General features: G+C 37.9%; 1 protein-coding gene across 2 annotated transcripts in view; it reads left to right on the top strand.

Moving 5' to 3' along the window:
• The window catches only part of Ppig (peptidylprolyl isomerase G), a 30,375-nt gene extending 8,770 nt beyond the window's left edge, over positions 1–21,605 (top strand). For both annotated transcript variants that reach the window (XM_051166987.1, XM_051166988.1), the window contains exons 2-14: positions 831–897; positions 1,281–1,357; positions 1,445–1,519; positions 1,730–1,837; positions 3,247–3,291; positions 4,405–4,492; positions 5,666–5,695; positions 5,782–5,921; positions 12,912–13,119; positions 15,036–15,203; positions 17,413–17,500; positions 20,069–20,205; positions 20,385–21,605. In XM_051166987.1, coding sequence (XP_051022944.1) covers positions 1,297–1,357; positions 1,445–1,519; positions 1,730–1,837; positions 3,247–3,291; positions 4,405–4,492; positions 5,666–5,695; positions 5,782–5,921; positions 12,912–13,119; positions 15,036–15,203; positions 17,413–17,500; positions 20,069–20,205; positions 20,385–21,495 — 2,259 coding nt within the window. In that variant the 5' untranslated portion in view covers positions 831–897; positions 1,281–1,296 and the 3' untranslated portion in view covers positions 21,496–21,605. The remainder of the gene's footprint in view (positions 1–830; positions 898–1,280; positions 1,358–1,444; positions 1,520–1,729; positions 1,838–3,246; positions 3,292–4,404; positions 4,493–5,665; positions 5,696–5,781; positions 5,922–12,911; positions 13,120–15,035; positions 15,204–17,412; positions 17,501–20,068; positions 20,206–20,384) is intronic.
• Positions 21,606–22,641: the final 1,036 nt, after the last annotated feature.

The following is a 22,641-nucleotide window of genomic DNA, read 5'->3' as shown; positions in this document are numbered from 1 at the left end:
CTGTCTCAAAAAACATTTTTCCCCCCCAGCTATGGTGTGCAGGGGTATAACTCAGTGGTAGAACACAAGTATCATGTGTGAGGCCCTGGGTTAGATGTACCCAGCACCAAAAACAAAACAAAACAAAACCCACCAAAACACAAAAGGAAGAAGAATCTTTTCAGAGTAAAGAATATTGACCTTGCAGGATGTTGCTTACCCTAACGTATCACAAGCTGTTGGCTAAGGTACCTTAGTAATTTAGGTGTGATAATTTAAATAAAAACATGTGCAGTTCAGTCTCATCTGAGCAGATGAAATGGTCATTTTTGTAGTCTTTTAGTTTGACTGTTACTCAGTACTTGCACTGGCTTTGTTTCATTGGCTTTTTGCCTTGCGTATCATTCACTACCAAGTATCATAATTGAGTGTTTTATATCCTTAAAATAAATGGTTTACAAGAAGAAATGTCAAGCAAAAATTACCTGCCATGTGGATAAAGCAACCTACATAGTATTTCACACATTACTATGTGCCTGTAATAGGCTGTTTGTTGTTCATGACCAAAAGTAGCCTTCTATGTGATTTTGATCAGAATTTTATCTACCTTATATTAGTACCACTTAAATACTACCCTGTCACCTTAGCACTCAGGAGGAGGCTGAGGCAAGACGGTTGCCACAAATTTTAGGCCAGTCTGGGCTACATAGTGAGTACAAAGCCAGAGATACATAGAGAGGCTTGCCTCAGAAACAAAAACCTCTTCCTTTTCTTCATAGACAATTTGTTTTGTTTTTTTGTTTTCTTTAATATCTCACATTTTAATCAGAACTCTCATTTTTGTTTCCTAGGAGCAAAAGGATTGACTCAGTTGTCCTTGGTGGGTTTTTGTTTTTTATCATATCCCTCAACTTAAAGGTAATGCACGTGTTCTGTTCTCTAGGCATACAGACTTATGACAATTATCTATATGGGATGCAATCTGGTTTTGCTTTGTAAAATAGAAATTTATTGTATGACAATGGCTGTGCTCTCTTCAGAAGCACATTTACTAAAATTGGAATAATAGAGGATACTAGCATAACTCCTGCCCAGTAATTACTATGTCTTAAAGTCTTTTCTGTTTACCTCGAAGTATAGTTTAATCTCCAAAAATTATTATGATTTACCTCATGGAAACAAATGTAAACTAAATTCAAACAGCATCTGTGATTTATGTGCAGTAGACTTGGCTTTTAGATATTAATGGAAAATCTTTGCCATTTTGGTTGGCTTGCCTAAAACTTTGTGTACACTCACAGATTGAAGTGTGGAACCATGGGAATAAAGGTCCAGCGTCCTCGATGTTTTTTTGACATTGCCATTAATAATCAACCTGGTAAGAGTATTTATGTTTCTCATTAACATTTTATACTGGTATTTAAACTTTTAGTCAAGAAATTTAAACCAATACCTTTTTTTTCAGCTGGAAGAGTTGTCTTTGAATTATTTTCTGATGTATGTCCAAAAACGTGTGAGAACTTCCGTTGTCTTTGTACAGGTTTGTTTTCATTTTCAGTTGCCCTAATAATTCCTTAGAAATACTGGTTGTAAACCCCACATTAGGTGAAGACATATAATGTCAAAAATCAGGCTGAAGCAAGAGCAATAATATTTTCTGTCATTGATTTCTGTGTTCTCTAGAAAAATGTGGGCTTTAATAATACTTTACTCTTTTCTTTGTATTGATTTATAATATTTCTTTCTCCAGGGGAAAAGGGGACAGGGAAATCAACCCAGAAGCCGTTGCATTACAAGAGCTGTCTCTTTCACAGAGTTGTCAAGGATTTCATGGTTCAGGGTGGTGACTTCAGTGAAGGTGAGACTTGGAGTTCCCGCAAAAGAAAAGACATATTTATGTTTTTTGAGAGAAAGAGAGAGAGAGAGAGAGAGAGAGAGAGAGTGTGTGTGTGTGTGTGTGTGTGTGTCTTTTGAACAGGGAAGTGGAGATCAGAGGACAACTTAAAAAGAGTCAGTCCTCTCCACCGTGTAGGTTCTATGGATCAAACTCACATTGTCATACTTGAAGTAAATTCTCTTTTCCCACTAGGCCATATTGACAGCCCATGTAGAAATTTTAAAAGCAACTTCTTTGTTAGTTTTTAGCTGTGTTTATTTGTGTGGAGTGTGCACCCAAGTGCAAGTGGCTGAAGGTGTCAGTTCCCTAGAGCTGAACCTCTAGACTCTTGGGGACCTTTTGACTGTGTGACAGCTGGATGTGCTCTGGTGTTGAGCTTTCTTTTTTCAGCTCCATAAAGGAAATTTTAGTTTGGCTTACTTCTTACTCCATTGACTTCTTTGGTGAAGTACAAAAAACAAAGAAAAAATGAAAACAGAGAAGAGAATTTCACCTTTTATTCCCAGTACTAGGGAATAAGTCAGAGCCCTATACATACTAGTTAGATGGCACTCAGCTTTATCTCAGGACCAGTTGCATCTTTGCATGAATTAATTTTATGAGTTTGTTTCTGGATACAAAACAAAACAGTCTCTAAAGCTGTCATATGGATTAAATTTTTGCACAGCTGGAAGTACTTTGTCCCTTTTTATATATTTTTCTATATTTCTTTCTGTAAAAATATAAAAACTATATTTTTAAAAGACACTTTGAAAATGTTATTAATTCTTATTAAGAGACTTGTATATTCATCTGACAGATCTTTTCCTCATAAATCTTTTTTTTTAAAATACATACTCTGCTCGCATGTATGCCTGCCCACCAGAAGAGGGCACCAGACCTCATTGTAGATGGTTGTGAGCCACCATTTGGTTGCTGGGAATTGAACTCAAGACCTTTGGAAGAACAGACAGTGCTCTTAACCTCTGAGTCATCTCCCCAGCCCCAAATCTTTTATTTTTAAAAACACGTATTATAGGTGCTGGCGTGCCATGGTGTGTTGAAGTTAGAAAACAGTTTTCAGGAATAGTTTCTCCTTCCACCATGTGTGTCCCCAGGGATTGAACTCAGACTGTCAGGTTGGGTGGCAGATACCTTTACTCTCTGGTCCTTTCTCATGAACCTTAGTAGATGTGTCACATTCTTACTATGGTATCATAGGAGAAGGAGAGTAATTTTGGTTCTTGTTACTGAAATTATATTGCTGTCTTATAATTTGTTGTGTTCCTTTTAGTATTATTGACTTAGAATCATTTGAGTACCTACTTGATGAGAAGCATTTGACTGAGTATACTATCCTGAGTTCTAAGACTGATGGTCTTCATTTCTAGGGAATGGAAGAGGAGGAGAATCTATTTATGGAGGATTCTTTGAAGGTAAAATTTTTACATTTAAATTGGTTTTAGTTTTTTTGTTATTCATTTTATTACAAATTATAGTAGGTCTGGAACTTGAGTTTTCATACACTTATAAGCATATGACTATAGACATAACTTAATGTTCTTCATATTTCACTTTAGGTATTCAGGAGGATATTGTCTCAAATTTTGCATATTTTCTTCTCATACGCTAATCAAAGATTAAAAGAAAAATTCTTTCCATTAAAATAAATAATGCTATGGTGGAAGTTAAGTTAATGGTTCTAGACTATGATGTGTATCTATCTGTTCACCAATGAAATGGGTAAAATGTAAAGGAATTCTATCTGGACTCTTACAATATTGCTATTTATTTTTAGTGTAGTGCTGGGATCAAGCCCAGGGCTTGTGCATAGTAGGCAAGCAAGGCATGGAATTTTTAAGTATTTTAGAATCACTAATAGAATGCTTGACTAGCATACTTACAGCTCTTGAGGTCAGTCCTTCACACCAGGGAGGGAAAATTAGTGCTAAACTGCCATGGGAAAAAAATGTTTCATGAGTCTGTCTTCGTTCATAACATGACTTTGTCATTTGTGTTGTGTTTGACAGTAAAGAACACATCTAGCCAGACATGGTAGCACTGATCTGTAATAACAGCACTTGGCAGGCTGAGGAAGGATTTGGAGGCCAACTTGGCTTACATGGCAAGACCCTGTCTCAAACAGGAACATTTTCTTTGTGAACAAAAGTAGAAAATGAACTTTTGTGAGTGTGATGTATGTGCACATATGTGGGCAAATCACATTTGCCCGTGTGTACAAACTAGAGGAAGCCATAAGGTGCTCTGTCACTCTTACTCCTTTGAGACAGGGTCTGTCACTGAACCTCAAGCTAAGTTACCAGCCAGCAAGCCCCGGCAGTTCTGCTCTTACTGCCCCCACAGTGCTGAGGTTATAAGTGTGCGGTGGTCAGCCTGGTTTTCTACATGTGTCCTGAGATCTGAAGTCAGGTTCTTAAGTTTGCACGGCAGGACTCTTTAACCACTGAGACATCCCTCCAGCCTCAGAAATAAGTATTTTGGAGCTTATATTTCTAACGTAACTCAAGAAATTTCTTCCCTTTATATAGATGAGAGTTTTGCTGTTAAACACAACAAAGAATTTCTCTTATCAATGGCCAACAGAGGGAAGGATACAAATGGCTCTCAGTTCTTCATGTATGTATTTAAGGTCTAAAATATCCTCCTAACATTCCCCATTCTACAAGAGAAAAGGAGATTGTAAAATTATGAGAGGTGAAACAATTACTAAAGGGGATGGGAGAATGAGTTACTCAAGGTCTCAGATGATAGGGCTTGCTGAGAACAGAAGAGAGGTGGCTTAAAGGCATTTCCTTTGTCAGGAGACAAACTCAGGAATATATCTAGCTTTCCATGTAATTTATAGAAATCAAACTCAGGCTTGTACACCAAGCACTAATAGCTTGTGAGAGATTTTATCTACCAGTATGTCTCTATGTAACCAAGGGGCACACTTCTAACTACATAGTTAGGATTGACCTTGGGAATAAAAAAAGGAGGGCGGGAATGCTTGGGGAAAAGATGAACAAAAAGGGCTTACTTTAGGTTCATGTGAGTTTGGTTTGAAGAGTCTCTTGCCCAGGCTCTTTGAACTTCTGGGTTGAAGCTGTCCTCCATCTTAGCTTCCCTGGTACATGTACCATCATGTTCTTATTTGAATTGACCCAGTTTAATTCAACTTCTTTTCAACACGAAAATTTACCTTATATCACAGATAACAAGCTCAAAAGCCTAGTAAAGGCAAGTAACATAGCCTGCTGGAATATGGAATCTCAGCTCTTAATACCTGTGTTGGAGAAAACAGGAACACTTAAGTACTGGTCACCTTACTCCATGTGCTAAGTACCATAATTTTCAGATATTTGAGAGAAGTCTGGAACTTGGCTTTTCATGCAGAAGTACCTACAATTACACGTTGGTAGTTAATTTTTAAAATATGTGAAATTAAGGCAGGCGGATCTCCAAGTTTGAGGTCAGCCTGGTCTACAAAGCTAGTCTAGGACACTCAGTGCTACATAGAGAAACCTTGTCTTGAAAAACAACAACAAAAACAGTTACAAGTAGAAATACAAGTGGAATACTATAATACTAAGTGTCAACTACCTGCAGGTTTCAACAGTGAGTAGGTATTGCATATATATTCAGAGCAAGCGCTGTTTTTTGATTGTATGGAAAGCCCGCTGCGCTCATAATGAAGCTCTGCTGTGTAGGAGTAGCAGGTGGTTTATTTTCAAATGCACTCATTTTCTTTTGAGATGCTAACTTTGTTTTTCTCTTTGTTTTTATTCTTTTATCTGATGACTTCTAAAGAACAACGAAACCAACTCCTCATTTAGATGGGTAAAGTTTATTTTAATATCTTAAAGTGTACTTTGTTGCTACTAAAGTAAGAAACTTTTATTTAGTCGTCTTTATTTGAACTTTAGGCATCATGTTGTTTTTGGGCAAGTCATCTCTGGTCAGGAAGTTGTGAGAGAGATTGAAAACCAGAAAACGGATGCTGCTAGCAAACCGTTTGCCGAGGTACGGATACTCAGCTGTGGAGAGCTGATTCCGAAATCTAAAGGTAAGCATGAATACATATTTTAGGGAATTCTTGCCCAATTAAGCAGAGAGATTTTAAGTCCTCATTGGCAAAAATTCTTAGCAAAGTATATAAACATGAGGGTTTTGTGGGTTAAGATCTATTTTATGTTGTTATTCTTTTTCTAATTTGTGTGTATATATGCTCCTGCAAGTTATGTGTCTGTGTCAGAGCACAACCTTAGTTATGGTTCCTCAGAAGCCATGTACAGTGTACAATAAGTAAGTTAAACCTATAAAGACCTTTACACAGTGTTTAGTATTTTATAGTGCTCTGCAGATAGTTATTCTCCACTACTTTCTTCAACCTCTTTTTTGGGGAGGCAATTTGGGGAGACAGGGTCTTTCTGTGTAGCCCTGGCTGTCCTGTATTTCACAGAGAACTACACATAAATCAACACACATGCACATGCATGTGCCTCTGCCTCCCAAGTGCTGAGGTGAAAGATGTATATCAACACACCCTGCTCAATCAACCTGTTTCAAATTCTAATACAGGTCATCTGCTAGAATGCTTATTTTGAAAGCATGTATTTATTACAGTTTAATTGATGTGTTAGAAAATTTTGCTTATGCATAATCTTGTCTGCATACTAAGAAAACACAGAAACTCTTGTTTGGCTGGATGCCTTTATAGACATATACAAAAAGTATATCACAAGCTATATTACTTTTAATAATTTCATGAGCAAACTCCTGGTTTTTCAGTGTCATTAGACTTATTTTTTACTTCTTAATAATTGAGTCTAAGTAGATAGATTGAATGACCACTTTTGTTTTCTTTTTTAAAATGTCAGCAATGAAGGTTTTGAGTACTCCTGATATTTTCCTGTAGACTGGTTTTTTGTTTGTTTGTTAGTTTCTTTTTTGAGGCCAGGTTTCTCTGTGTAGTCCCAGCTGGCCTGGAACTTGCTCTGTAGACCACACTGGCATTGAGATCCACCTGCCTCTGCCCTCCTGATTGCCAGGATTGATTTTTGAGACTACCTTTGCTAACTCTGAGTCAGGCTGGCCTCAAATTTGTTATCTTCCTGTCCTCATTCTTCCTGTTTTCCAAGTGTTAGAATTGCAGATAAGAACCACCACACCAAAGCCATTTTGTTCTGAGTTGTTCTTGATGTCGTGCTTTATCAAAGGAACATGTATGTTGCGTTACAGCAAGACTGATTGTACCTCTCCCAAGTCTCTCTACTTTACTTTTATTTTTTTTAAGATTTTACTTTCTTATTTATTTGTTTATGAGTGCTATATCTGCACGTGGGCCTGCATGCCAGAAGAGGGCATCAGATTCCAGTATAGATGGTTGTGAGCCACCATGTGGTTGCTAGAAATTGAAGTCAGGACCACTGGAGAAGCAGGTAGTGCTCTTACCTGCTGAGCCATCTCTCCAGCCCATTACTTTTATTCTTATTAGCTAATTTAATTTCAAGATAGGGATTTTTACAGTCAGAATGTATATGAACCTGTCGTTATAACTGTTTGCTATTGACCTTATTATCTGAGAGTGTAAGCTCTGTGAGGATAGAGTTCCCATCTAAGTTTCTTCTAGAAGTTTTCTTTTTTGTTGTTTTGATTTGGTTTGGTTTTGATTTTTTGAGACAGGGTTTCTCTGTGTAGCCTTGGCTGTCCTGGACTCACTTTGTAGACCAGGCTGTCCTCGTACTCACAGTGGTCCACCTGCCTCTGCCTCCCAAGTGCTGGGATTGAAGGCGCGCACTACCATGCCCAGCCAGAACTTTTCAATGTATTCTAATATATCATCTTTAGTATATGGCATTGTATTTAATACATATCTGTATACTGCTCATTTAATGTATTGGTTAACATTAAGGATTATATTTTAGTTGTATTCATCATATGCCTTAGTCATGTTTTTAAACTTTGGCTAACACAGAATTTGAAACTTAGCTACTATCTACTGGAACAATATTAATGTTATAACGTCTTTGTTTTTTGCTGATTACTCCTGTGTTCTTCAATTGACATTTCTCAGTCCCCTCAAGCACCCGCTTCCCACACAGAAAAAGATTGGTATGAAAAGGGCATATCAGAACTGGGTGTGTTGGCGCACCTCTTTAATCCCAGTACTCGAGAGGCAGAGGCAGGTGGATCACTGTGAGCTTGAGGTCAGCCTGGTCTACAAAGTGAGTCCAGGAAGCCAGGGCTACACAGAGAAACCTTGTTTCAAAAAAACCAAAAAAAGAAAAAAGAAAAGAAAAGGGCCTATCAGTTAAATTTCATTCAAAATAACATTAATGAACTTGAAGAAGAAAGGACTTTTTAAAAAGATCAATTCCAAGGTACTTTTCCTAAATAAAACAACTTATTTTCTTTTATAGTTAATGTCTAAAAATTGAACAAATTCCATTACTATAAAAAAAAATCTCGGTTTCTTTCTGGTTTTCTTCAAAAGCAAGTATATAAAAATAATAGCCATTTAAGATATAATTCATAAACTTGGTAGGAAGAATGAGCTTTTAAAAGGCAGCTTCTGGGCAAACAAGGGGGCTTAGCAAACACACAAACCTGGCAGCCTGAAATCAGTACGGGAAACTATGTAAATAAGGAGAGAGACCTGACTTGATGACTTTCGACATGCACTGTGGCGAGTGTTCACATATACTGTACTAAACAAAATCAGCTATGGTATATTGGGTTTGGAGGTAGAGGTTTCAAAACAGAGTTTCTCTGTGTAACCCTGACTGTCCTGAACTCATTTTGTAGACAAGGCTGGCCTCAAACTCACAGAGATCCACCTACCTCTGCCTTCTGTGTGCTGGGATTACAGGCGTGTACCACCATGTCCAGCTGAAGGCAAGTTTCTTAATCATGGGATAAAGTATTTGATAAATTTAAATTACTTTGTTGGGTATATTATTATTTTCACTTTGCTTAGAAAATAAAGAGATCCAGTATTTCTTTGACTTACCTTCATTGTGAATTAATTTTCTTTCATGAACATTGAATATTCCCCACCTTTTGCCCATCTGGTTTTTGGTTATTACAGGTATACGTAAGTAGATTTTTTCAGTTTTTGTGTCTTCACACCCACTCTGTTTTACCCACTGTAATGGCCTTAGGTTCAGACTAATAATTGGATTCATAAAACAGTCTGGGCTTCATTTAGCCTAAGGTGACCAAGTTTTGAGAAAGGATATAGGACATAAAATAGCATGGCTGGTATAACAGTTGCCTTTTGGTGATCTCATGATTTCTATACACAACTTGCATATGCCCCAAGCACCTTGTATTTGATATGTTTATGATTTAGAGGAAGCTGACTAGGCAAGAATGGGCTACCTTAGTTTCTTGAAACTTTTGTTGTAGGGGTCTCCTCAGCTTTTATACTTTCTTCCCTTATGCTAATACAGTGACATGTCTTCATCATTGCAAAGTGACAATGAACCATGGTCATTGGTCAAGGTCCTTGGTCAAGGATATAGTAACTTCAGTAAGATGCTTTTTTATTTTGGATTTACTATGATCCAATAGATACTGAGTCTTAGTACCAGGTCCTGGAACAAGGGAGCCAATAAAGAGTAAAAAATACAGATTTCTTTTCCTTTAACCTTGTTGAGTTACATTATTACAGAATATTAACTTACACACATATATATAATAAGCATATTCATCACCCAACTTCAACAGTTAACTCATGGCCAGCCTAGTTTTACCTACTCTAAGCTATTTCTCCCTCTCATCACCTTGACTTTTAAGAAAGGGTTTGGCTGTATTGCCAGGCTAGACTCAAATTCATGGGCATTTGTGTGAAGGTGTCAGATCCCCTGGAACTGAAGTTATAGACAGTTGTGGCCTGTCATGTGGGTACCTAGGGTTGAACTTGGGTCCTCTGGAAGAGAAGCCAGTATTCTTAACCAGTGAACCATCTCTTCTGCCCTCCAGATAGACAGTTTTTTTTTTTCTCCTAAGAGATGACTTTTAAAAGATAGCCTGTGCCATAATCTTACACACACACTCCTATTTATCATAAACGTAGCAGTGTTTAAATTTCTAATTGTTTTTTAAGGTTTATTGAGCTTCCATTTTCAGGTCACAACCCATCATAGAAGAAAGTCAGGCAGGAACCATAGAAGAAGGCTGCTTGCCAGCTTACTGGCTCCATCTCTAAATCATACTTTACTAGTTTTCTTTGTTTTTAAAGATTTTTTTTTTATATGTACACCTGCTTGCCAGAAGAGGACATCAGATCCCATTATAGATGGTTATGAGCTAATGTAGTTCTAGGAATTGAACTCAGGACCTCTAGAGGAGCAGAGTGCTCTTAACCTCTTAACCACTGAGCCATCTCTCCAGCCCTAGATTTCAAATTGTTAATATTAGTAATTTTGTTGTTGTTTGAATCTGGACTCAGATAAGGTTTGAACATTGAAAAAATTGTTTTAGTTTTTCAAGATAGGATTTCTTGTGTAGCTTTGGCTGTCCTGGACTTGCTTTGTAGACCAGGCTGGCCCCAAACTCACAGAGATCTGTGTGACTCTACCTCCGCAGTGCTGGGATTAAAGGTGTGTGCCACCATACCTGGCTCTCTCTCTTTGTGTTTTTGTTTTGTTGAGACAAGGTTTCTCTGTCCTAGACTTGCTTTGTAGACCAGGCTGGCCTTGAAGTCACAGCAAGCCAGCTGCCTCTGCCTCCCAAGGGCTGCCAGGCATAACTGTTGTCCCAGCTATTGGAAAATTGAGGTATGAAATCATTTGAGGTCAGAAGCTTGCCATCCAGCTAGCTTGTCGTGTAGTGTTTTCATAATTCTTTTTATGTAGTTTTGTACTTCTATTTCAAATAATGTAGTAGATCAATCTGGAAAACTGATTAGATTCAGCTTTGTTTCCCCCCCCCCCCCCGCCCCAGGTTTTTGTTTTTGTTTTTGTTTTGTTTTGTTTTTAATGAGGTTGAGAGTCACACAGGGCTGGCTTGGTTTCTCTTTGCTCTGCAATTGGTGTTCACTCAGTGCCTCCTTAGGAGTTGGCAAAAGATTCTCTAACAGTAGTTTCTTTGTCACTTAACTGCTGGAACTCCTCTGATAAGGAAAGCATCCCTTTGTTTATAGACAGAAGTCATGTAGGAAAGGCAGGATGGTTTATTTATTTATTTTATCAATGCTACGAGAACTGACAATTTAATTGTATGTGTATTTACTGTTTGCTACATTATTTATTTTTGTTTTTTGTTTATTTGTTTATTTTTCAAGACAGGGGTTTTTCTGTGTAGTCTTGGCTGTCCTGGACTCATTTTGTAGTCCAAGCTGGCCTCAAACTTACAGCAATCCACCTGCCTCTGCCTCCCAAGTGCTGGAATTAAAAGTGTGCGCCACCGTGCCCAGCACCTGTTTGCTAAGTTATTAAAATTCCTTTTTCTGTATATGTATGCTGACCCAGTTTTGGCCTTTTCAAACCTCTCCTGCTTTGAGGTAGCACAGCTTTCAATGGGTTTAAATTCTACCTATTGAAAAATTCATATGCAGTATGTGTGATGATTTTACTAATGTTAACATGTTCTTTAAAGCATCCAAGTTTTAGATGACTTCAGTTCGGTCCCTAAGCCTACCTAAAAGTGGAACTCTGTAAAACTGTCCTCTGACCATGATGTACACATCATAGCACATGATAATAATAACAATTCTTTAAAAATTGATTGTCAGCCAGGTGTGGTGGTGCATGCCTGTAATCCCAGAACTCAGGGAGGCAGAAGCAGGCAGATCTCTGTGAGTTCAAGACTAGCCTGTGTAAGACTGAGACCTTTAGAGAGATCTCTAGTCTATTTCTGGAGTCCCCACTGAGAGATGGAGTCTGGTGTCAATGTAAACACATAGGAATTTATTGAGCTGACGTGATTGGGTATGCCAGATTCTTTGGAGCTGCAGACCCTGAGAAGCAGAGGCATAGGCCTTTTATAGGTTTTAGAAAAAGAAATGAGTTTTGTGGTATGTGATTGGTTGAAGCAGTCACAGGGCGTTAGGAACTTTCTTACTTGGGAGGGTTAAGTATATTCCTGGGAAAGTGAAAATTTTAAACACAAGCTGTAACACAAACTCGCTGTCCTTGAGTCAAGCTGGACTCTGCCACACAAATAGTGATCTGATATCGCTGGCTGTCCTTGGTTCAAGCTGGACTGTCCAAGCAGAAGAGATTTACAGACTTTGGCCTTAATGGGGGTCCTTAAGGAGGGAGGGCTGGTTCCTTCACATGGTCTACAAAGGGAGTCCAGGACAGCCAAGGCTACACAGAGAAACCCTGTTTCGAAAAACAAACAAAAAAATATTTTGATTGCCAGGCATAGTGGTGCATCCATTTAATCCCAGTACTCCACAGAGGCCGGTGATCTCTGACTTTGAGGCCAGCCTGGTCTATAGAATGACACACTATCTCAAAAGAAAATAATGATTTCTTAACTCAAAATAAATTTTCAACTTGAGGCTTTTTTGTAGAGACTTTTGGGCATAGTTACTATTGATAAAAAAGAACTTGTGATTATGAGATTGTGCTTCAATTGAAGCTGCGTCCCTAATCATTAGATGAATGCTCAGTCATGCATCTTTAAACTCAGTGCCAATAAAATGTTGTCTCCCATGTTGACACAGTGATGTTTTTCTGGTTATACCTTCAGTCTTACAATAGGAGAAGAAACGAGAAACTGTAACACTAGAAGCTCTGGAATCTTAGATGATATTCTGTGCTTAAAATTTTTCTATTCAAATATTTCTCATAATTAACTTGGTTTAGGATTTGAAGCTTGCTTATTTTCAGAGTACTTGGGCTTAATAGAAGGTCGCTCATATATCGGGAAATACGGATCTAACCTTGAGTCCTGACTGTTTTGCACGCTCTAAGTTGAGATGACTGAATGAACAAAATATCTAATACTGGATATTAATAAATAAAAATCTATAGAAAAAGTTGATTTTTTTACTTAATAAGTTTGCCTGAAAATTACTGAGTGGAGTCTTTCTGTGTTAAAGTTAAGAAAGAAGAAAAGAAAAGGCATAAGTCATCGTCACCGTCGTCATCCAGTGATTCAGATAGCTCAAGTGATTCTCAGTCCTCCTCTGATTCTTCTGATTCAGAAAGCGCTTCTGAAGAAAAATCTAGAAAAAGGAAAAAGAAACATAGGAAAAACTCCCGAAAGCATAAGAAGGAGAAGAAGAAGCGAAAGAAAAGCAAGAAAAGGTCTTTAATACTAGTGTTGTCTACTTTTTTTTTTTTTTTTTTTAACTATGTTGGGTGTTTGATTGATTTTTCAAGGCAGAGTTTCTCTATGTAGCCTTGGCTGTCCTGGACTCACCATGTAGACCAGGCTGGCCTCGAACTCAGAGACCTGCCTGCCTCTGCCTCCCAAGTGCTGGTTTTTAAGGCGTTTGCCACCATGCCCGACTAAAATAGAAAGGCTTTATAACAGTGTCATGATATCCTGCAACAAAAGCTCTCTCAGTTTTATGTTCTCTCAATGAAATGGTGCTTTAGTTATGTTATAGGACTTTTAGTTTTAGTTTTATTAAGGCATTCCCAGTTCCCCAGGCTGGCCTCAAATTCATAATTTTTCTGCCTTATCCTCTGTTGTATGATAAAACTTTTCTTGGGGAGATGCAAGACTCATGTCTACTTGCCCCAGATAGGAAAACCTGGATAGACCAAAGTATGGATACCACCAAAGTCCAACTGGGTGAACCAGTCAGTGACTTACAGGAGATAGCCACACCACCAGAGCCCACCCCAGCATAGGTTACAGTTCACAAAGTTAGGACTCTGAAGCACGCTGCACACCCTGCAGACAGCTCAACAGGTAGGGGTGGCCTTTCCAGGCAGCTCAGTTTCTACTTTTTCTAGACAGCTGATCTGGTCTGAGGATCTTCTTTGGCAGTTTGCCTTGTCTGAGAGTATTCTTTGCAGCATGGCTCTGCTTACTCTTGGAGGGGAGCCTAGTCAATCTTGTCAGTTTCAGGGACTTCCGAAAGTTGTTTTGAGTTGGTTACTTTCTTGCTTAAGGAGCTTCCTACAGGATGGAATATTTTATTTTAATCTCAGAGGAAATTCTTAGACCACATCCTCCCAAGTAGCAATGATTTCAGATGCACAACATGACTCCAGGTTTGGATATTTTATTTTGAAGAAATTTGTGAAATACAGTTGAATTACAACAAAACAACATTGTGTTCCTTTCTTTGTAGCAGTACATATATAGGTCCCTTTATATCGCCTTTTCTCCTATAGCAATATATGAATTAAAAGCATGATTCATTCACTATTTTGTATTTTGTTTAAAATGTGTTTATATTAAAGCTTAGTTATATGTTACCTCAAAGGCAGCTAATTTCTTTAGCCTGTAATTATCTTGTATAAAATGTTGTTATTTGTATGTGCATAGGTGTTGCACCCTATGCCCATGGAAGTAAGAAGAGGGCATCAGATCCCCTGAAATTAGAATTGAAATGCTTGTGAGCTGCCATATGGGTGCTGCCTATTGAATCTGTGTCCTCTGAGCCATCTCTCTAGTCCCATCCTGTTCAGTTTTGGTTTGGGGGGTTTGTTGTTTGTTTTTTGTTTTGTTTGATTTGGTTTGGTTTGGTTTGGTTTTTCCAGACAGGGTTTCTCTGTATAGCCTGGTTGTCCTGGACTTGCTTTGTAGACCAGGCTGGCTTCAAGCTCACAGTGATTCACCTGCCTCTGCCTCCTGAGAACTGTGATTTAAAAAAAACCTGGCTCAGAAAAAGTATTTTTGAGTTTGGTAACAAATGGGTTTGCGTTTGGTTGAGTTGACTGGTTCGTCAGGAGGAATAAAGGGAGATTTTTGACATGATCACATCTTTGAAAAGGACAGGTTAGTATATGTATTTTGATATTTTAAAAATGCTGGGCTGATGAGATGAGTCAGCATGTAAAGGCACTTGCCACCAAGCCTATTGACCTGAATGTACCCTGAAAGGGGAGAGCTGATTCCTGCAGGTTGTTCTCTGTACCATACCATGCATGGTTGTGCACTCACTAGCTGAAAATGTAATTTAAAAAGAAAAGAAATAATAACAATGGGAGATTTCAGGTAGGTACATAACAACCAAGTGTAACTTACTTTGATTTTACCTGTTAAGCCCATCTAGTGAAAGTGAAGCAGAAAATCTTGACACACAGCCCCAGTCTACTGTCCGCCCAGAAGAGATCCCTCCTATACCAGAAAATAGATTCCTAATGAGAAAAAGTCCTCCTAAAGCCGATGACAAGGAAAGGAAAAACAGAGAGAGAGAAAGAGAAAGAGAATGGTATGTGGAAGTGTGTATCTTATAGTACTGTTACATACAAGTTTTCTTTTTGAGCTATTTCTTTTTTTAACAGTATGAAACTTCTGACCTTATTCCAATGAAATCCTCTTTCAATTAGCTAAAAAAAAAATGCAAGTGAGGTGGTTTTGTTTTGCTAAACATACATAAATGACTAAAGAATGATTTCAGTTCCTAGCAGATTTTGAGGAAATAAGTTCTGAAATGTAAGTAATATGGTATTAATGAGATAGTGTTAAACCAATAAAACAAGATGATATTTTGGTATGTTGCTCATACTTTTTGGTTTTCCGGGACAAGGTTTCCTATGTAGCCTTGGCTGTCCTGTACTTGCTTTGCAGACCAGGCTGGCCTCAAACTCAGAGCAGTCCGCCTGCCTCTCTGCCTCCCCAAGTGCTGGGATTACAGGCATGTGCCGTGCTCATACAATTTATTAAGTGGTTTATTTTGCTATTTTTATTATATGTATATGTATGCACATGGATATATGCATTGTGTACATGTGTACGTGTATGTATATGAATGCACGATCCCTCCTAAACCAGAAAATAGGTTCCTAATCAGTAAAGGTCCTCCTGACAGGTGAATGTATGTATTTTCCACTGGACCCTTATAGTTTAAGGAGAGGATTAACTCCTATAAGTTGTCCAAGCATGAGAGTCTTAGTTTCATCACTGAAACCTTAGTAAAAAAGCTGGGTGCAGTGGCATGCTTGTGATTCCTGATCTGGGGAGGTAAAGATAGGTGAGCCCTTGGGTTTGCTTACCGATGAGTTTAGCCTACCTACTGAACACCAGGCCAATTAGAGATCCTATTTCAAAAACAAGATGGGTGGCTCCAAAGAAATGACACCCAAGGTTGACCTGAGACCCACCCACACCAATAGGTGCACCTGCACTTACATACATATTCGTGCATTCGTGAGCAGACACCCCTCCCCCCCCAAAAAATGAACCTTGCTATATAAATTTGTATAAAGGGGAAGAAAGTCTTGCTTTCCTAACCTGACTCTACACTGTAATGAAACTTAGGATGTTCAGTAACTTTGGATATTTTTCTTCATAAATTTACTTTATTAATGTTACAGATTTTATTGTTTTTATGAGTCATTTAAATAATACGTAAAAGTTTTAAAAATTGAAATCTTAGCCAGGCATGATGGCATATGCCTTTAATCCCAGCACTCGGGAGGCAGAAGCATGTGGATGGCTGTGAGTTCGAAGCCAGCCTGGTCTACAGAGCAAGTCCAGGACAGCCAAGACTACACACAGAAATCCTGTCTCAGGAAGAAAAAAAAAAGAAAAAAAATCTTAGTCATGATGAGAAATTTTTAAAAAATTTCTAAGCATGGTACAACAAAAATATACCATGCTTTTTATAGTACATGAAAATAAAAGTAGAAAGCTTTGAAACTGGAATAATTTTGATTGAGTATATTTGTCTACTAGTTTGGAAGATAATTTTGTCTTTGTTTTAAGATTTATTTATTATGTATACAGTGTTCTGCCTGGATACACACCTACTCACCAGAAATCACTATAGATGGTTGTGAGCCACCACGTGGGTGCAGGGAATTGAACTCAGGACCTGTGGAAGAGCAGCCAGTGCTCTTAACCTCTGAGCCATCTCTCCAGCCCAGAAGAGAATGTTTTTAAGGATAAAAAGATTAAAAACTATTTGAACTACTAAAGTCCAACTTTTCATATATCGCTTATACATGGGTGTTGTTAATGAGCTAATTTTATGTGTAATTTTTAAAGTTTCGTGTTGGACATATATCATGAGTAGTATTTGTCTAATTCAGACCAATTTGTCTCTGCCTAACTTGCACTGCTTAATTTTGCCATAGTTCTCTTACTAATGCACAGCTGTTCATAGGGGATTATAAGGCATTTTGGAATACAATAGTCTTATTTTCCTCTCTTTTGAAGCCCTTCTGGGCTATATTATATTTTGGCTTCCTTAGCACTACCAAATTAGCTTCTCATTACTAATAAGTATTTCTTTCCAAGATCAATCACTTTCAGGGTGGTACAGCCATAGGCAGTAATGCCTACTGGGATCCGATAGCATTTTGGGTCAACAACACCCAATTATGTAAAGAAATGTAAATTCACCCATTTAGATTAGTAAAACTATGCTTTCAATTATAAAAGTAATATGTTTAAATTTTCCCTTTTCTTGCTTCTAGTAATCCTCCCAACTCCCAGCCTCCTTCATACCAGCGACGGTTCTTAGTTACTAGATCTGGCAGGAAAATTAAAGGAAGAGGACCAAGGGTAGGTGATTGTTTGTCAGAAATGTTTAAATAATACTACATTCATCCTTCCTATAGAGTTCAGAGTGCTGGTGTGGCCCAGTGGTAGAGTGCTTGCAGAACATGAGCATGTCCTGAGTTCCTAATCCCCAGGACTACAAGGAGAAAAGGTGTCATTTTGCTATTTAAGTAGTTAAAAATGTACAGGACATGCATGTTTTAATTTATACATCCCTCTCTTGTAGTAATTTCTATGTCTTGGTACTTCTAAATTGAAAATAGATTATATATTTGCATACTTTAAAATGGCATTGGGATGGGTGTTGTGGTTCATACCTCAGGAGACTAAGGCAGTAAGAATGTTTTGAGTTTCAGGCCAACTTAGGCTGTAGCATGAAACCCTATTCCAGAAATGAATATTAAACATTAAAATCAGGTCAGAACATGAAGGGTATTGAAGTCTTTTGATAATTTCTATACCTCATATCTCTATTTTTACCAAAAACTAAATAAAAAGTAATATTTTTTCACTAAATTTTCCAATCAGAATTTAAGTAACTTTCAAAACTTTTTTAAAAGAAACCTAGCTATAGTTTATATCTTAGTTCTTTGTTTCTTACTCAGTTTTTCTTCTTTCTACCGTCCACTGAAAGCAGCACTTTTGTCTGGTTGGTTCCAAGTTAGAAAATCCATTGAATCCTTTCAGTCCTTTACTCAATATCCGTCCTTACACTATCCTTTCTCTTGCCTTCATCTTATCTTTTCCTGTCTCTTAAGACAGTCTGTCTTAAACATAGACTACTATTTTGCATTCTATACATGACCTTTATAAATTAGTGACCAGGCTGCAGTTCATTTTAAATTGCACAGATGTCTTGGACAGGCTTTTTACTCTTAGGAGTGGCTGATAATTCACAGTTCCATCTGCTCTTGGCACCAAAGGTTTATATGGCTAACAAGCACTTCCCTCTTACCATCAAGAAAGCTCAGCATAAAGCCGGGCATGGTGGTGCACGCCTTTAAACCCAGCATTTGGGAGGCAGAGGCAGGTGGATCACTGTGAGTTCGAGGCCAGCCTGCTCTACAAAGCAAGTCCAGGACAGCCAAGCCTACACAGAGAGACCCTGTCTCCAAAAAGAAAAAGAAAAAAGAAAAACAAAACAAAACAAAAAAGCTCAGCATAAACACTTCCTCTTAAGATCTCATGTCTCTTTAGGCTGTTGGTCACAATGACTACTTCCACCACCTGTGTACTATTTGACCCTAAGGCCAATAATAATTTGTATTCTCTTTAAATTTTACACTTTTTTTTATTTGTTTGTTTGTTTATGTTTTTCCAAACAGGGTTTCTTTGTGTAGCCTTGACTGTCCTGGACTTGCTTAGTAGAGCTGGCCTCAAAGTCACAGCAATCCACCTGCCTCTGCCTCCTAAATGCTGGCATTAAAGACGTGTACTACCACCCCCCATCTTAGACAACTTACTTATGTCAACTCCTGCCATTTGTGTCTCCCCACATGTATCTGCTTCTATAAAACCTTACTCAATGCTTTCTCAAATATGAATGGCTTCCAAACTTGTACAGGTTTAAACTTAAACCTTAAATGATTGCAGACCCTAAAGAGCTTTTGTTCATGTGAGTTATACATATCAATACTGTTGCTTTTAGGAATTAAAATTGGGGCTGGAGAGATGGCTCAGTGGTTAAAAGCCCTGACTGCTCTTCAAGAGGTCCTGGGTTCAGCCGGGCATGGTGGCGCACGCCTTTAATCCCAGCACTCAGGAGGCAGAGGCAGGCGGATCGCTGTGAGTTCGAGGCCAGCCTGGTCTACAAAGTGAGTCCAGGATGGCCAAGGCTCCACAGAGAAACTCTGTCTCGAAAAACCAAAAATAAAAATAATAATAATTAAAAAAAGAAAGAAAGAGGTCCTGGGTTCAATTCCCAGTAACCACATGGCAGCTCATAACCATCTATAATGTGATCTGATGCCCTCTTCTGGCCTGCAGGTGCACATGCAAACAGAGCGCTATACACATAGTCTCAGTGATTCTACTGTATGATCATGAGGGACAGAAGTGGAAAAGGCATACGATGTGTTTAACAGTAGTCAGTCAGTGAAAAGTACGAATCTGGGCTGCAGATGTAGCTCCGGTGACCTGAGTAGGTGTTGATTGAACAGCACTCTGTATGTTCATTCTATTTCTCATGATATTTGCCTTAGAAGGTGATGTATATGTCACATTAAAATAAGAGCTTGAGAAGTTGTAGTAGTTAATATACAAAGTATTCTAGTCCCAGGTAAGCGGGACTATTCCTAACAAGATGTGAAAAGCCCAAGTTGCTGTGGGTAATATTTCTTACTTGGAATTTAAGGTGAGACTATTACAAGGTTCTCTGCCCATGTTCTGCCTGAAAGCTAAAGCTTGATGTATGCTAAGCACACATTCTTACCTCATCTCTAATTTTAGCAATTTCCGAAAGCATAGAAACCTCTTTGATTTTATTTCAACATAGAGATAAGTATGTATCTTAGCTATGGTATTGCTTTTAAATTTTTATATGGTCTTTTTTCCCCCTTTTATTCTCTTAAGCGTTATCGAACTCCTTCCAGATCCAGATCAAGGGATCGTTTCAGACGAAGTGAGACTCCTCCACATTGGAGACAAGAGATGCAGAGAGCGCAGAGAATGAGGGTGTCAAGTGGTGAAAGATGGATCAAGGGGGATAAGTAAGATTTACTGATTATTTTAAATTAGTATTTTTTTTTTTACTGTTGTGCACAATTACTTTATTAGGAGCCAGTTTATTTCTGTATGCCTTACAAAAACCAGTAGCATTATAACTTATAATTATGCTGTTCTTTTCCTAATAATCTTTCCAAATATCTTTTCTTCCTTTACCTTTTAGGAGTGAGTTAAATGAAATAAAAGAAAATCAAAGGAGCCCAGTGAAAGTAAAAGAGAAAAAAATAACAGATCACAGACACATGTCTGAGAGTCCAAACCGAAAAATAGAAAAAGAAAAGAAAGTTAAAGACCATAAATCTGAAAGCAAAGAGAGAGACATCAGAAAAAATTCAGAAAAAGATGATAAATATAATAAAAACAAAGTGAAGAAAAGGGGCAAATCCAAAAGTAGGAGTAAGAGCAAAGAGAGATCCAAGAGTAAGGAAAGAGATTCAAAACATAACAGACATGAAGACAAGAGTATGAGGTCAAGAAGTAAAGAAAGGGATCATGAGACTACTAAAGAAAAGGAAAAACCATTGGATTCTAAAGGGAAGGATCAGGAAAGGAGCAGAAGCAAAGAGAATTCTAAACAGGTAGAATCAAAAAGTAACGAGCATGATCACAGCAAAAGTAAAGAGAAGGATAGACGCGCACAGTCTAGGAGTAGAGAACGTGATCTGACTAAAAGTAAGCACAGTTACAACAGTAGGACGAGGGAAAGAAGCAGAAGCAGGGACAGGAGCAGAAGAGCGCGGTCTAGAAGCCACGACAGAGATCGCAGCAGAAGCAAGGAGTACCATAGATACAGAGAACAGGAGTATAGGAGAAGAGGAAGGTCACGGAGCCACGATCGAAGAACACCAGGACGGTCAAGAAGTAAAGATAGGAGGAGGAGAAGGAGGGATTCCCGGAGCTCAGAGAGAGAAGAAAGTCAAAGTAGAAACAAAGAAAAATATAGAAGCCAAGAAAGTAAGAGCTCACACAGAAAAGAAAATTCTGAAAGTGAGAAAAGAATGTACTCTAAAAATCGTGATCATAATAGCTCAAATAATAACAGGGAAAAAAAAGCTGATAGAGATCAAAGTCCAGGGTCAAAAACAAAACAAAGCAGTCAGGACAATGAATTGAAGTCCTCCACATCAAAAAATCAAGAGGACGAGAAGACCAGATCACCAGTGGAAAAAGAAAACCAAAAATCAAAGGGTCAAGAAAATGACCACGTACATGACAAAAATAAAAAATGTGATCATGAATCAAGCCCCGGGACAGATGAAGACAAAAGTGGATGAGTGAGTTGTACACTTATTTCCTTCCTGTCTCAAATTTTTAAGTTTTCAAGACCTACTGTTGAATCTCCTTTTTGTTGTTTTCATTGTTTTGAGGTTATTTTATGTTTGTTTCCCCCTTCCCCTCCTTTTTTTTTTTTTTTTTTTTTTTAATGTGGACTTCATTGAGTTGATCTTTTGATAATCTGCTACCTGGATAATTTGTACTGCTAAAGTTTTAATAAACTTGAAATGAAAAAAAAAAAAACAGCTCAACACTTTTGGTGTAATGTTGTGTGCTATGTTAAACTATCTTACGTATTCATTTTTGTGTTGTAGCAGTCAGTCAATAGCACCCTACTCTGCTTAGTTAGCCATTTAGAAACAAGCTTAACTGTTGGTTGCAGTACATTATGTGCACACTTGTGTTTCTTTTGATAAAAATCCCTTGAGACACCAATAGAAGTTTTGTATAGTTTTTTGGGGCTTTGTTTTGCATTTATAATTCATAGGCTTACAGCAAGTTCTTTAATTACACAGAAGCAGGATCTTTATATGAGATCTTAAGTCATCACTTGATTTTACATTTCTTTGTATGTTTGTTACTTTTCCTGTGCTTCATACCTTCACTTTACAGTTCCAGCTGTAGCTTGTTTCTCAATATTGTCCATGCTGCTCTATGAGCTATAGAAGTGAGATGAACGCTGCTTTCAGTTGATGTGCGGATTGAGCTTGAGTTGCTGTTATACAGCATTGGACAGAGATTAGACAGTGGAAGATCAGACTATAATTTTCAATTCTTTGATGCTTTTGGTGTAAAGAGCTGAAATTGTTGCTTTTTAAGAACATGTTACTACTTTTTTCTACAATTTAAAAAATACATTTCTCATTAAAACATACCACTTGTGTAAGTCCTTCTAAAGCTAGACAGATTCTAAAAAGCACTAATATTGGAAATAAGATTTCCCTATTTTGGCTATTAGCCTGTATCACATTGAGTGTTAATTCTGCATGGTTTGGGTTTTTTTAAACTTGGACTAACCTCTCTAATTCTCATAGCTGTGAATATGAAATGTCAAGAAGATACATCTTTCTATATGTGTACAATGATAGGCTGCAGCATGTTTGTGACTCTGGTTTCTTTCTGTTCAGATGGCTTTAGACCAGTTT

Source organism: Acomys russatus, chromosome 24 (genome assembly GCF_903995435.1).
Source record: "Acomys russatus chromosome 24, mAcoRus1.1, whole genome shotgun sequence".
Lineage (NCBI taxonomy): Eukaryota > Metazoa > Chordata > Mammalia > Rodentia > Muridae > Acomys > Acomys russatus.
Note: the sequence above shows the minus strand (reverse complement) of the source record. Positions and strands in the feature narration are given on the sequence as shown.